This window comes from Girardinichthys multiradiatus, chromosome 11 (genome assembly GCF_021462225.1).
Source record: "Girardinichthys multiradiatus isolate DD_20200921_A chromosome 11, DD_fGirMul_XY1, whole genome shotgun sequence".
Taxonomy (NCBI): domain Eukaryota; kingdom Metazoa; phylum Chordata; class Actinopteri; order Cyprinodontiformes; family Goodeidae; genus Girardinichthys; species Girardinichthys multiradiatus.
This window is the reverse complement of record NC_061804.1, coordinates 37,812,281-37,826,728: the sequence shown is the minus strand read 5'-3', so window position 1 is coordinate 37,826,728 and position 14,448 is coordinate 37,812,281. Positions and strand designations below refer to the sequence as shown.

Below are 14,448 nucleotides of genomic sequence, written 5' to 3'. Positions count from 1 at the left end.
CATCGGTCTAGATTAGGTAAACACACAATACTTTGTAAAACCACTTTCCACTACATTAACGACTGCAAGTCTGTTGGGGTATGTCTCTACCAGCTTAGCATATCCACAGATGGAATTTGTTTTTACCATTTGTCTCTGTAAAACAACTGAAACTGTTAGATTGAGTGGTGTGCCTCAATACAATTTTAGATTTAGGTTTGGACTTTGACTGGGCCATTTAGGCACATGCCCATAGACTGATTTAAGCCACTTCAATGCATCTTTGTCTACACGTTTCAGGTTGTTCTCCTGGTGGAAGGTGAACTTTCTCCCTCGCCTGCAGCCTCCAACAGGTTTGCACTGTATTTAGCTCCAACCATCTTTCCATTCATCCTCATCAGCTTCACGATGAAGCATCCCCAAAGCATGATGGTGCCACTACCATGTTTCACCACAGGGAGAGTGTTTTCTGGATTATTTTGTGTTTTTGACCTTTTTCCACTGAGCTGCTCTGTCCTCTACATGGCTTGTAGGAAACTGCAAACATGCCTTTTCATGGTTTTCTGTCAACCGGGCCTTTCTTCTGACCAGTATTCCATAAAGGCCAGAATGTTTATGTGCTGTTTTAGAACGTAGCCCTGCTTTAAACCTTCAGAGAACAGCTGCATTTACACAGAGTAAATTACACACAGGTGGACTCTATTTACTAATTTGGTTTTATTTAGTGGACTCAGAGAAAAATGGACAGAATACAAACACGTGACACACATTTTCATTTATAAACAAAGACAATATTGCTTATTTTTTCTTCTACTTCATCATTATGGAAAATGGTGTGGATTCACAGAGGGCTTTTGTCTAGCCATAATAACCACATTCACCCACCAACAGGTCCAATAGTCGACAGTGCATTTCAGAGCGCAAACACCAAACAAAGGAAATGTCTGTAGACCTCTGAGACAGCATTGTCTTAAAGCACAAATCTGGGGAAGGATGCAGAAAATGTTTTGCTGCTTTGAAGGTCCCAGTCAGCACAGTGGCCTCCATCATTCGTGAATGACAGAATCTTGGAACCACCAGGATTCTTTCTAGAGCAGGCCGGCCGTCTAAACTGAGCGGGACAGTTTATTACTCCGGGCAGAAGGGACTTAATCGGGGAGGTGACCAAGAATCCCACTCTCTGTCAGATCCAGCGTTTCTCTGTGGAGAGAGGAAAACCTTCCAGAAAGACAACCATCTCTGCAGCGATCCACCAATCAGGTCTGTATGGTAGAGTGGCCAGATGAAGTCCACTGCTTTATAAATAGGCACATGGCAGCCCGTCTGGAGTTTGAAAAAAGGCACCTAAAGGACTCCCGGACCATTGTCTGATGAAAAGGATAGAACTCTTTGGTGGATTGCAGGCGTCATGTTTGTACCGCTCATCACCAGGCCAATACCATGCCTACAGTGAAGCATGGTGGTGGCAGCATCATGCTATGGGGATATTTTTCAGCGGCGGGAACTGGCAGACTAGTCAGGATAGAGGGAAAGACTAATGCAGCAATGTAGACATCCTGGATGAAAACCTGTTCCAAAGCACTTTTGACCTCAGACTGGGGCGACGGTATAATTTCAGCAGGACAACGACCCATAACACACAGCCAGGATCTCCTGTGAATGTTCTCATATGGCATACCAAAGTCCAACATCTCTGCAGAGATCTAAAAATGGCTGTGCACACGTCTCCCATTCAGCCTGATGGACCTTAAGATGCGCTTCAAGGAAGAAACTGCCTAAAGAAAAGGTGTGCTAAGCTTGTGGCATCATATTCAGAAAGACCTGAGGTTGTAGTTGCTGCAAAAGGTGGATCAACAAATGATTTTAGCAAAGACTGTGAATACTTACGTAAATGTGATTTCTTAGTTTTATTTGTAATAATTTGCAACAATCTCAAACAAACTTCTTTCACATTTTCATAATGGGGTGTGTTGTGTAGAATTTGTGAGATTAACTTGATACCATTTGGAATAAGGCTGTAACATAACTAAAGGTGGAAAAAGTGCAGCGCTGTGAATACTTTCCAGATGCACTGTCACATCAGCAGAGAGGGAAGCTGGAATCAAACCCACAACTTTTTCCAACTGCAAGACTACTCTTTACATTGAAGCACAGTTAATCTGCACAACCCGGTGTTGGTCTTCAAATCCCAAATAAAATACAATGAAGTTTGTGGTGGCAATGTTACATAATGTGAACATGGTCATGTGGTCTTACCTTGCAGACATGCTATGAGATGCTGTGCCCAGAGCTCTTCTTCCCAGTATACACAGGCCAAAACAGAGGTTGACGAGTGGGGAATCTCTTTCACAAGTTACTGGCTACAACACAAAAATGAAATGAAAAAAAATATTAGAACTTAGAAAATATTAGAAGATGTTTTCCTGTGTTACTTTTTTGAGGTTGTTTATACAATAAATAAATAAAGACAGTCAATGAATACAATTTGAGTTGTACTATAATGTTAGTTTTTGGTTAAGCAGAATAAAATGCTCATAAAAAAACTTAAGAGATGGATTTGTAGTTAAAAAAGAAAAGTACAAGTTGATCTGGAGTTAGATTTCAGTGTGGATGCTGTGTAGGGTCTAACCGTTTGACGCCTGCTGTTGCAGTATTGAATCCAGTCGAAGTAAACCATGCTGAACGAGGAGGGGGTAATGCCGGAGGCTCTGTGATCATAGTCCTCGTCGATGTTTAAGTTGAAGGTGGGGTCGCTGTCCACGTAGTTGGGCCCGAGGCACGGTCGCAGAGCCTCCTGAATCGCCTCATTGGTCAACCACTCCTCAAGCTTAGGGGACCGACTCACATAGTAGATGATGCTCTGTGGTGCAAACAGATCCAAATGGACTGATTAAATGTACAGTAGGGCGATATGTGCATCAGCACTGCATGGTATTGTGCCTGACAGATTTTTGTCACCACCATTGTATAAAGAGAAGACATTATAGGAGACATGATAGGGAAATAACCCATTTTGGCAGAACAGAAGCTGTTGCCATGATAGCAGACTACTTTAATATAGATGGTAATGCAGTAAAATATTAAAATTCCTATAAATACTATTTAATAGTGAGTTTTTCCACCACTAAAAGAGGTATAAATACAAAGTAAAACAAGAAAAAACATATCTAAGTAACTGAAGTATAGTTTTCCACCAGGATAACACAAAATTCTAGATTTTTTTAAAGTGCAAAACAACTGCTTACATTGTGTTTGTCATTGGAGGAATGTTTGCGTGGATTTTATCTTGATCCAGTAATGATTCAAGACAAAATAGCACAATCATGACATGTTCCAAAGCGTAACAAAACATATCTGAAGTGAGTTTGAATGATTTCAAAGAAAAGTCTGACTAGTAGCTTTAAAGATCTGACTTGGTTACTACGAAGTTGTCTTTTCCTGGTCTACAACACATACCTTTGTCATGAGAATGGTATGGTCATGCTTTTCCATTTATAGCTGGTAGCTACGTGTAAGAAGGTGCAAGAAACATCAGTTAATAAACAAAAGACTTGCAATGATCAACGCCTTGCCTTGACATAGTAGGTGATGAGAATCTTGCGCAGGTCAAATACTTGCAACATGGAAGCTGCATTATTGTCGCTGATACTATAGCCCTCTAGCACATATTTGGTGGCGGCCACCTCCCAGGCCAGCCAGCGCTGTCCGAACGCGGCGTTGAATGACAACATGTGCGGCAGATGACCTGGTTCACAGCAGCAGCAGCCCTCGTCCTCCTCCACCCCCTCTGTGATGGCCTCTACCTCCCTCTGCTGACAGTAGGTACCTAGACAGATGTGAAATGCCTCAATCAGCCTTTATAGGTGAAACGACATTTGTATTTATCTGCAACACATTACACGATGTAAACTCACTATTATAAAATAAACACCTTTAATATACTTAATAAGAGACAACAATGCCAAAAATCTGCTCCAACAAAGCTCCAATAATGTATCCTCTGCATCATAAGCCACTGCTGACCTCTGAACTCCAGACCCCTCAGCTGGAAGGTGACAAGGCCGTTGCCGATCTCGATGATGTGCACCAAAGCGTTGAGGTAGTCCGATGCGAGGATGAAGCAGTCCCCCGTGCTGTAGTTCCCCCAGCGTCCCAGCAGCAGGTCTCCACACAGGCTGTGCTGCAGAGAGCGCGTCAGGTGCTCGTAGAAAATAGAGTTTAAATTGTTGTCATCGGCACCTTCAGGAAAACGAGTAGACGGTCACCATGAGAGCAAAAACAACAACAAAAATACAGTGTCTTGCACAAGTATTCATACTCCTTTAACCTTTTGGCATCTAACCTTTGCTCTGATGCCCATAAATAAAATCCAGTGCAACCAACTGCCTTTAGAAGTCACATAACTGGTGAATAGAGTCTACCTATGTAGACCCACACAAAGCTGTGCATAACTGAAGTGTAAGAAAAAGGAAAATTGATTTCAGACATTTTTACAAACAAATCTGAAGAATGTGGCACGCATACGAAATCAGCCCGCTTCATTTCAATGCCCCTAAATGAATCCTAGTGCAACCAAATGCCTTCATAAGTCACTAATCAGCGCCCACTTGTGTTTAATTGAATCTCAGTATAAATACCAGGTGTTCTATGAAGGCCAAAAACCAAGGCGGACAGGCAAGAAGATAAAGTTATGGAGACGTTTAACATGGTTTCTGCAAAAATGAGGCTAAGTTTATACCTTTTAAAGCCCTTTTAAAATTTTTAATACCATCAGCAACAACAATCCATGACAGGATACTCCATGAAGGATCCATGTCCTTCTCAAAATATTAGCATATTGTGATAAAGTTCATTATTTTCCATAATGTCATGATGAAAATTTAACATTCATATATTTTAGATTCATTGCACACTAACTGAAATATTTCAGGTCTTTTATTGTCTTAATACGGATGATTTTGGCATACAGCTCATGAAAACCCAAAATTCCTATCTCACAAAATTAGCATATCATTAAAAGGGTCTCTAAACGAGCTATGAACCTAATCATCTGAATCAACGAGTTAACTCTAAACACCCGCAAAAGATTCCTGAGGCCTTTAAAACTCCCAGCCTGGTTCATCACTCCAAACCCCAATCATGGGTAAGACTGCTGACCTGACTGCTGTCCAGAAGGCCACTATTGACACCCTCAAGCAAGAGGGTAAGACACAGAAAGAAATTTCTGTACGAATAGGCTGTTCCCAGAGTGCTGTATCAAGGCACCTCAGTGGGAAGTCTGTGGGAAGGAAAAAGTGTGGCAGAAAACGCTGCACAACGAGAAGAGGTGACCGGACCCTGAGGAAGATTGTGGAGAAGGGCCGATTCCAGACCTTGGGGGACCTGCTGAAGCAGTGGACTGAGTCTGGAGTAGAAACATCCAGAGCCACCGTGCACAGGCGTGTGCAGGAAATGGGCTACAGGTGCCACATTCCCCAGGTCAAGCCACTTTTGAACCAGAAACAGCGGCAGAAGCGCCTGACCTGGGCTACAGAGAAGCAGCACTGGACTGTTGCTCAGTGGTCCAAAGTACTTTTTTCAGATGAAAGCAAATTCTGCATGTCATTCCGAAATCAAGGTGCCAGAGTCTGGAGGACGACTGGGGAGAAGGAAATGCCAAAATGCCAGAAGTCCAGTGTCAAGTACCCACAGTCAGTGATGGTCTGGGGTGCCGTGTCAGCTGCTGGTGTTGGTCCACTGTGTTTTATCAAGGGCAGGGTCAATGCAGCTAGCTATCAGGAGATTTTGGAGCACTTCATGCTTCCATCTGCTGAAAAGCTTTATGGAGATGAAGATTTCATTTTTCAGCACGACCTGGCACCTGCTCACAGTGCCAAAACCACTGGTAAATGGTTTACTGACCATGGTATCACTGTGCTCAATTGGCCTGCCAACTCTCCTGACCTGAACCCCATAGAGAATCTGTGGGATATTGTGAAGAGAACGTTGAGAGACTCAAGACCCAACACTCTGGATGAGCTAAAGGCCGCTATCGAAGCATCCTGGGCCTCCATAAGACCTCAGCAGTGCCACAGGCTGATTGCCTCCATGCCACGCCGCATTGAAGCAGTCATTTCTGCAAAAGGATTCCTGACCAAGTATTGAGTGCATAACTGTACATGATTATTTGAAGGTTGACGTGTTTTTGTATTAAAAACACTTTTCTTTTATTGGTCGGATGAAATATGCTAATTTTGTGAGATAGGAATTTTGGGTTTTCATGAGCTGTATGCCAAAATTATCCGTATTAAGACAATAAAAGACCTGAAATATTTCAGTTAGTGTGCAATGAATCTAAAATATATGAATGTTAAATTTTCATCATGACATTATGGAAAATAATGAACTTTATCACAATATGCTAATATTTTCAGAAGGACCTGTATATGTAAAGAAAAACTCTGGAAACTCTTAATGTATTGTAAAGTGCCTTGAGATGATTATTTTAAGATTTGGCACAATACAAATGAAGATATTTGAAGCCTGAAACATAGTGGATGCAAAAATATGTGCTACAAAAATTACTTGGAATGTTACAGAACACGATGCATCAATTAAGCAGACTTTGTTTCTGTTCTTTCATTTTATTAAAGAGGATTAATGCATGTTCCTTAGTTCTCTAGTTTCTTCATTCCAGTATTTTTTAGTTCACTGCATTTGTCCTTGTATTGCTTTTTTAAGAGTATAAGATATTGTTATCATTTGAGCCATAAGTGTACTAGATTTGTTTTCATCCTGCTTAACTGGTTGATGAGCATCCTTCCGAAGCTCATCCTCCAAAGCTTTTCTCTTAAGTCCATACAGGGCACCTTCTATTGTCATCAAGGTAGATCCTATACCTGGTCTTGGCTGAGGCTACAGAAGTCACTAGTTTTGCTAATAAAAGCTAATGTACATATCAGACAAAACACAATTTATTACTACCCAAGTATTTTCCTTGACAAGTACCCAAATAATTTTTAATGCTACCGGGAATCAAATTGAATGCTTTTTTAATGCAATTTAAGGTCTTAATTTTTGTAAAATCCATTTAATGACAAAGTTTTTTAATGACCGGTGGAATGAGCAGATGGAACACTGTTTAATTCATTACCCAAAAATGAAAAAGTATGGCACAGGTTCAAATCAAACAGACATGGCCCAAACGTAAACTGACCATAAGTTGTGGACTTCAGAAATCTGGCTTTCACTGAAGAGCAGTGAAGTGAAAGCCATTATTAAAACAAATCCATAAGAAGCCCAATTTAAAGTGCTACAAGCTATTTAGTGGACAGCAGAGGAAGCTGAGATGAAACTAGTCTGCAGTTGTGTGAGGATTGTATAAAATCCCAAAAGACTTGCAGCTGTAACTTGAGCCAACGGTAAATCTACAAAGTACTGAGTTAAAAGAGGCCAAATACAAATGCAACAAACTATAAAACTTAAAAACAGCCCACATATATCAAATATTTTTTGTGCCCTTAATTGTATTTTTAGGTATCAAAAATGAGGCTCGGTACATATATATACCACACTTTTCTGACTTCTTTCTAGAAAAATGTTGAAACCATATTACTTTCCTACGACTTCAGAATGATGCACTAATCTGTGTTGGTCTATTTACCAACATCCAAGGGGTGTAAATACTTTTGCAAGGTGCTGTTAAAAAAATGACAAAACATAATTAGATGTAAGAATGCAGTGGTAAACCTGGGTTGCGGTCCAAATGAGTGGCGAGCCTGGTGTTTGAATGGTCGACCCGCTTGGTGCTGCAAAGAGGTTTTAGTGTTAAATGTGAATACTTTATACAGTATTTGGACTGTATGAGCAGCACTTTCACACTGACACATGCAATACTGTCAAACACATACTTGTAATCTCGTTCCCAGAACTTTACGGGTCTTGTGTAAGAGGTGACAAACACAGCACTGCCTAGAACAGGGTTCAGGGGTGTGGAAAAGATGGCGGAGAAGATTGCCTGGACGAAAAGCACTGCAGAGTCTGAAGAAACAGGAGTTGAGGACATTATGTGGTAATTTAATCTGATCACTAATTAATACGTTGACAATGCAGCAATAAGTAACTTAAAGAACTAGAGCTCTTCTCTATTAACACTGCTTTGAGGTTGGACCAACAGAAGGATACGAGGAACAGCAAACGGCTGAGCAAAAGCGTGAAAGGCTGAGCCCCAGGTGATCTGCCATGGTGCTATATAAGTCAAAACAAAGCGTAGCTTGTATAGCAGGTCCCACATCTGAAAGGTCCAAAATAAAATCAGTCAAACACAAATATCCACACAATGAAAACATAAGATTATAAAAGGAGAAACTTCTTAAATGTGCGTTTTCAATAACTGAAGAAGATTACAGTTAATTCTGACAGATATTTTGTGTTCTCACCTTGCTGAAGACGATGGACATGAAATAGTAGTCAATTAGGAAGGTCTCTGAGAAGTGTGGATAGTCACAGTGAAAGAAGAGCGCGGTAAAGCACAGTGTGACATACTGCTGCGATGGGGTACAGAAAGAAGAACGTAGCAGCTTCATGCCTGCGACTGAGATGAAGAGCGCTCGGCTGCTGGAGAAAAACACGGGAGTGGAAATCAGTGTCGACACACGCTGCCTTAACTGCAACGTAACACACAGAGCTAGATTGTGTTTTTCCGCTGTGGATTTCAGAAGAAAACGGTGATACAATGTTGTGTATGAGCTATAAACCCAACCCTGATGAGACTTACTAGATGTCCAGCTCTTTATGATTCTGGCCTACTGTTCGAGCTTCAGTGGTTAGAGAGTTCAGCACCACAGCTGGGTAAATGAAGTATTTCTCCACGCACTGAAGCCACGCATACAGCTTCTCAAACCACATCAACTGAGCAGCATCTGGGGAAGGCAGAAAGCACAATAATCTTATTCAAACTGCTACAGGAAACCACAGTTAAAAGCGCATCCTTCAAACTGAAGCTGTAAAACGTGGCTGGAGGGAAAATGTTGCCATTAATTAGACACTGATTCAGAATGCCTTAAGGTGTCTTAAAAAAACGTCAACGCCTTTTGAACTTTTTCCTACTTAGTTACGCTCCAGGGACAAACTCCAATATATTTGGGATTCTATGAGAAATACCAGAAATTCTAATATTAATAATTACCCATTATTATTACTAGGAAATCAAAAATTACAAAAAAAAGAAAAGAAAAAAAGTGGTGTATGCTAGTATTCAGTAATCCCCTTGTGAATATAAAACTGTAGAAATATTATTCCCTGCCATTACAGCTGCAAGTCTTTTGGTACAAACCTCTAAACAGCTTTGTGCATCTGTGAACATACATTTTTCAGTCTTGCCACAGATTCTCAGTTAGATTTAGTTCTGGACTTCTTCTCGGTTTTCTTCCAGGACTGCCCTGTATCTAGCTCCATCCAGCTTACCATCAACTCTGACCAGCTTCCTTGTCCTTGCTGAAGGAAAGCTTCCCCACAGCATAATGCTACCAGCACCATGTTTTGCCATTGGGACTTGTGGGTGATCGAGGAGATGTGAAAAACATTTCGATTTCTGTCACATCTGACAAGAGCACAATCTTTCACATGTTCCCTACATGGCTGGTGAAAACCTGCAAATGGGAATTATTATGGTTTATGGTTAATCAATGGGTTCCTGCTTACCGATCTTGCATAAAAATAAAAATTTGTTGTGTAATAAACTAATATTTCTCCTGTCGACACATTCTCCCACCTGAGCAGTGGAACACTGACGCTCCTCCAGAGTTACAATGTACATCTAGGCTCCTTCTCAGACTAATTCCTTCCTTGTCAGTTTAGGTGGACGACCCTGTTTTAGTCATACCGTTTCGTTTTTCAGATAATGATGACAACAGGACTCTGTGAGATGTTCAAATGTTGGAATAATGTTTTCTAACCCAACACTGTTTTAAACCTCTACACAACGTTATCCCTGACCTGTCAGTCGTGTGCTTTGGTTTTTAAGATTCTGTTTGTTTAATAATGTTCTACAGCAAACTTCTGATGCCTTTAAAGAACAACAGGGCCGGAGCCCGTTTACTAACTAGGCAACTACCGAAGGCAACTGGCTACACTGGATTTCAGAGAAATTTCAGAGAAATTTCAGAGAAATTGGGTCTAAATACAAATGCACATCACACTTTTCAGATTGTAATTTGCTCAACAAAAAAGAAAAAGGAAACCATGTTTCATTTTTTTTTCCACTTCAAAATAGGTACGCATTATTTTGTGTTGGTCTATCAAATAGAATCTCAATAAAATACGATGATGTTTATGGTTTTAATGAAACAATGTGAACAAGTTTGAGGAGAGAGTACTTTGGCTGTACATGATGCAAAAAGGGAAGACGCATGAAAAATAATGGACTGAAAAGGAAACCGGGCCATAGTCCATCCCTTAAACCAGCTGCTATGAACAGGACTGTTTCAACATAGCAAATGGATTTTACATGTTTCAGTTGTTCAACGAATTTTCCTGTTATGCTGCTAAGATGTACTTTCAGAAGATAAAATTGATCAGAAACTCACCTCTGACCTCAAACTGGCTGTACTCTCTGGATCGGAGCACAGGGTGTGCCAGACAGAACCATGGCAGCTGTTTGCGGAGCTGAGGCAGGAGATAGTGTGTAATGAACCCTATAACTCCAGCCAGGATGTATAAGACAAAGCTGAGAGCAGGCTAAGGGTCAAGCAAAAAAAGAAAACATTAGCATTAAAACCTGAGAACACCTGTGACCAAGATTGTCTGAGAAATGCATTGGAAGAGTGAGCTCATGCCTGAAGAGCGATGAAAACGGTGCTGGCACTGATGGCGAAGGTAATCACAGCCATGAGCAGACACATGACAAGGTCTGAATGAAGAATCTCGCTCTGCAAAGAGACAGGGATGGTTTAATCATTGAGCTTTAAAACACTCCAAAATGTGCCACTAGAATCAGCCAGGCACATGAGCTGCAGCTTTTACCACAGAGTTACGCAGCTTCTCAGGGAGAGGATCTTTGATCTCCACAGGGGGTTCTTCAGGTGTTCTGTTCTCCAATTCTGGGAATAGCTTGAACCGGACTAATGACCTAATGCAAAAGACAAACAGATATGTAAACCACAGAAGAACTATTGTGCAACATAAGTCTGCAGGCTGCAGGGAAAACAGAAAAGGTCAGTTGTGTTCTAAAGGGTTTTGGTACATTTATCACCTTAGAACTCAACATTTTTTTGTTTTACACATTTAAAAAAATAATTCAGACTTTTTACAAAGTCAGAATCAAAGTTAGCCAGTATTATCAATGAGGAGTTTAAAAATGCTTAGGCTGGCAGCATAATCGAAATCTCAGACTTGAGGTAAGGATCTGTTGGACCATGTTTTGCTTAATATTGGACCATTGTAAGTTGCTGGACACCACCAGGCCTTCTGGCATCATCAGCCATTTTGTACCCCAGGATAGTCTGCTACTTCAAATCCCAGCGGGCACCGCGGCTGATATGACGGGGCCGTTTCAGTTCTGACGTCACAACGGGCTATTTAACAAAGTGACCCCTTTAAGGAGGTGCTTTTCAGCTGGAAACCGAGACGCGGTTACCACGCAACTGAAGCGCATCATTCTGGAGAAGAAATCCCACGTGGACTTTCAGAAGGCTTGTAAGTTTTAAAGTTTACTGATCGAAGACGTGGGTTTAACACGTAACCAAAAAAACCACAGAGTTTTCAAGGAGACGCAATTTTTCCTCCTTGTTTTTTTTTTGTTCCAGTCGACTAGTGACGGTGCGTCATATTTTTCACCTTTCTGCCAAGGAGGCCACAAAGGACAAAAAACAGACTGCTTTGCTGAGTATCCACGGAGGCGTGGAAACTCTTCAACCCCTCTCTCTCGCTCCCTCTGCTCAGAGGAGACAACATCAAGTAAAATCCATCCTTTTATTTTTATCTCTTTATTAGAAATAGCTTGGGCAGGATAGAGGAGGTTTTAGTGCGATTTAGAGTCGCCACTTATAGTCTAATGTGTTCTAAATTGTATGTGTATGCAACATTTTATTGAAACTTTGATTGCTGTTGATTTCTGAGGCCGCCGAGTCTCGCAAGTTGTGTTTTTACTGTCTGGACACCTGAGCGCAGGTGCGCTGCGGAACTGAACTGCTATAATAACCTTATGGTGAAAATCAAGCATTTTCTTTGTCTTCAACTTCATGTTTTACTGTTTGCCGCCAAAGGTTTTGGGTTTACAACTTTGCTGCGGGACGCAGGTGGGACTGCTTGCGTCCCGCTGAGCTACACTTCGGGAGTGGCCTCCCCGAGCTTCATTCAACCATATTTCTTTTGTAATTTTGTCATAACTGCTGGTTTGATTTCATACACACGCAATTGCTGTAGTTTCATTTTGTTTAGTCAGATATTTTACCCTTTCGTGTAGAACTTTGCAAGTTTGATTAAGTGAAGATTATTAAATCGGAGAGCATGCTGTACCAGGGCTGTTGATTTAATAAATATTCCCCACGTTACGGCAGAAACGGTTGAACAGTGACATCTAGTAATAGTTATCAACTATTACTGAGAATTTAATGATTATAATTATCAAGGGCTTTGAGCCACAATTACAACATCAGAGGACATCTCTGGTTTCGTTTCATAAATGAGGATTTTTGGTTAAGAAATTAATTTTCTCAAATTATGATTTTTAATTATAATTCTTGATAAATGTTAATTAATCAATAATCATAATCCCAACAGATCTACACTCTTAAGTGAAAGTACCTATGGCAGCTGTGCTAATTGCCAATATAAAAGATTAAGACAATATAGAATTGTCCACTAATTATTTTGTGTTTTTAAAATTTAAGATAAACACTGTGTCTCATTGTGTTCTCATGCATTTATAGCTATAATAACTATAAAAAACAAATCAGAATAGACTATATATTTTTGGCAGATTAAAGATTTAAAAGAACCGGAGATCAAGAAAAAAGCCACAAAAATCTGACTGGTGTATTTCTACTTTTTGTTAGGCACACTGTCTTTGGCAGGCTGACCATAGAATATCCAATTTATAGATAGCATGGTGAAGAAATGAACATTTAAATGATCAAACTTTATTACCATTTCTACCTTCAAACTGTGAGTAACCCACCAATAAAAGGAACTTGCTTTTTCATTTACATACAATGTGAATATCTCACTGTTCAACTGTTGGCAATAGGATGAATGAACACTGACCACAGAATTGTTGGGTCACTGCTTTGGCGGCTGAGGTGGTAAGACAAGGCCAGAAGTAGACCACAAAACACAGAGAACAGCACTGGAACATGGGCATCCCCCCACGGGCCCTGTTCCAAGTAAATACATGTTTACAAATAAATTTGTACAAAAATGAAAATTCATGATAATTAATTCGAATTTCTGAAGGTCTTACAATAATGGCGCCGAGGCAAAATCCATACAGCAGAGCGGCCACCACTATGCTGCGTATGAGGCTGAACAGAGATGAGAGCGGGCTGGTAGTAGCTGACGAAAAAAGAGATAAAGTTCAGAAACAACATATGGAAGAGTCAAACTACATTGCCAGACAGAAAGATGCTGCCCATTATGAACAAATCGAGCTGTTATATTGCTCACACAAAATAATGCATTTTTAATCATTATAAAGACAGGATGAAACGCACTATTGTTTACATATTGCTTTCGAAGAGCAGTTTTTTCCCTACATTTTAAAAAATTACCATGCATAACACACAACAAAATCCATGATCATCAAAAAATTTTCCCCTAGTTGTTTGCCAAAAACAGGACACTCAAGGCATCAAACCGTTTCTTGTCGGCCCCAGTATGATCTTACCAGTTCCACCAAAAATGTGCATGTCGATCTGCTCCAGCAGACACATCACAAAAGTATTAACCTGAGGTAGCAACCCAAACAGGAAAATGACCGGGAAACACAAGGCAAAAACTGTTGAGAAAAAAAAAAACAAAAAACATCAATTATTGTCAAGACCTCCCAATTTGCCTTAAAATCATTTGTACCCATTTAAGGCTTCTCTGTTATTACTTTTCAGAATCATCTCAAGACACATCACCAAGACAACTAGTATAAAGCTGATTTTAAAAAGTGATAGAAACTAACCAATAAGCATGTCCCTGACACACAGCAGGAAGTGTGCAGAGAAGAAGGTGACACCATAAAGGGAGAATGGCTGCAGACTTCCAGCTCGCCCAGACAGGTCAAATATCCAGATCATCGCACAACACAAGCAGAAGTAAATTGGCCGACTGTATACAATGATCCAGTTATGGCCCTGTGAAATAAAACATCATACTGTAATTTTAGCCATGCTAACATGGATCAAGCTTCTGTTTAAACACAATTATATTAAAACAAACAAAAAAAACAGACTCTCTCTTCAGTTAATGGATAACCCTGGCACATAGACTGGAACCAAAATCGGC

At 40.5% G+C, this 14,448-nt stretch overlaps 1 protein-coding gene across 1 annotated transcript in view; it reads right to left on the bottom strand.

Moving 5' to 3' along the window:
- LOC124876247 (pecanex-like protein 1) overlaps positions 1-14,448 on the bottom strand; it is a 37,871-nt gene that overhangs the window by 5,635 nt on the left and 17,788 nt on the right. Inside the window, exons 15-30 of the mRNA XM_047378862.1 lie at positions 14,126-14,297; positions 13,841-13,951; positions 13,418-13,509; positions 13,222-13,331; positions 10,981-11,086; positions 10,794-10,886; positions 10,545-10,695; positions 8,735-8,879; positions 8,397-8,574; positions 8,143-8,251; positions 7,869-7,998; positions 7,708-7,766; positions 4,003-4,218; positions 3,552-3,805; positions 2,609-2,839; positions 2,236-2,339 (exon numbers count right to left, since the gene is read on the bottom strand). Of these exons, the coding sequence (XP_047234818.1) occupies positions 2,236-2,339; positions 2,609-2,839; positions 3,552-3,805; positions 4,003-4,218; positions 7,708-7,766; positions 7,869-7,998; positions 8,143-8,251; positions 8,397-8,574; positions 8,735-8,879; positions 10,545-10,695; positions 10,794-10,886; positions 10,981-11,086; positions 13,222-13,331; positions 13,418-13,509; positions 13,841-13,951; positions 14,126-14,297 (2,261 nt within the window). The remainder of the gene's footprint in view (positions 1-2,235; positions 2,340-2,608; positions 2,840-3,551; positions 3,806-4,002; positions 4,219-7,707; positions 7,767-7,868; positions 7,999-8,142; positions 8,252-8,396; positions 8,575-8,734; positions 8,880-10,544; positions 10,696-10,793; positions 10,887-10,980; positions 11,087-13,221; positions 13,332-13,417; positions 13,510-13,840; positions 13,952-14,125; positions 14,298-14,448) is intronic.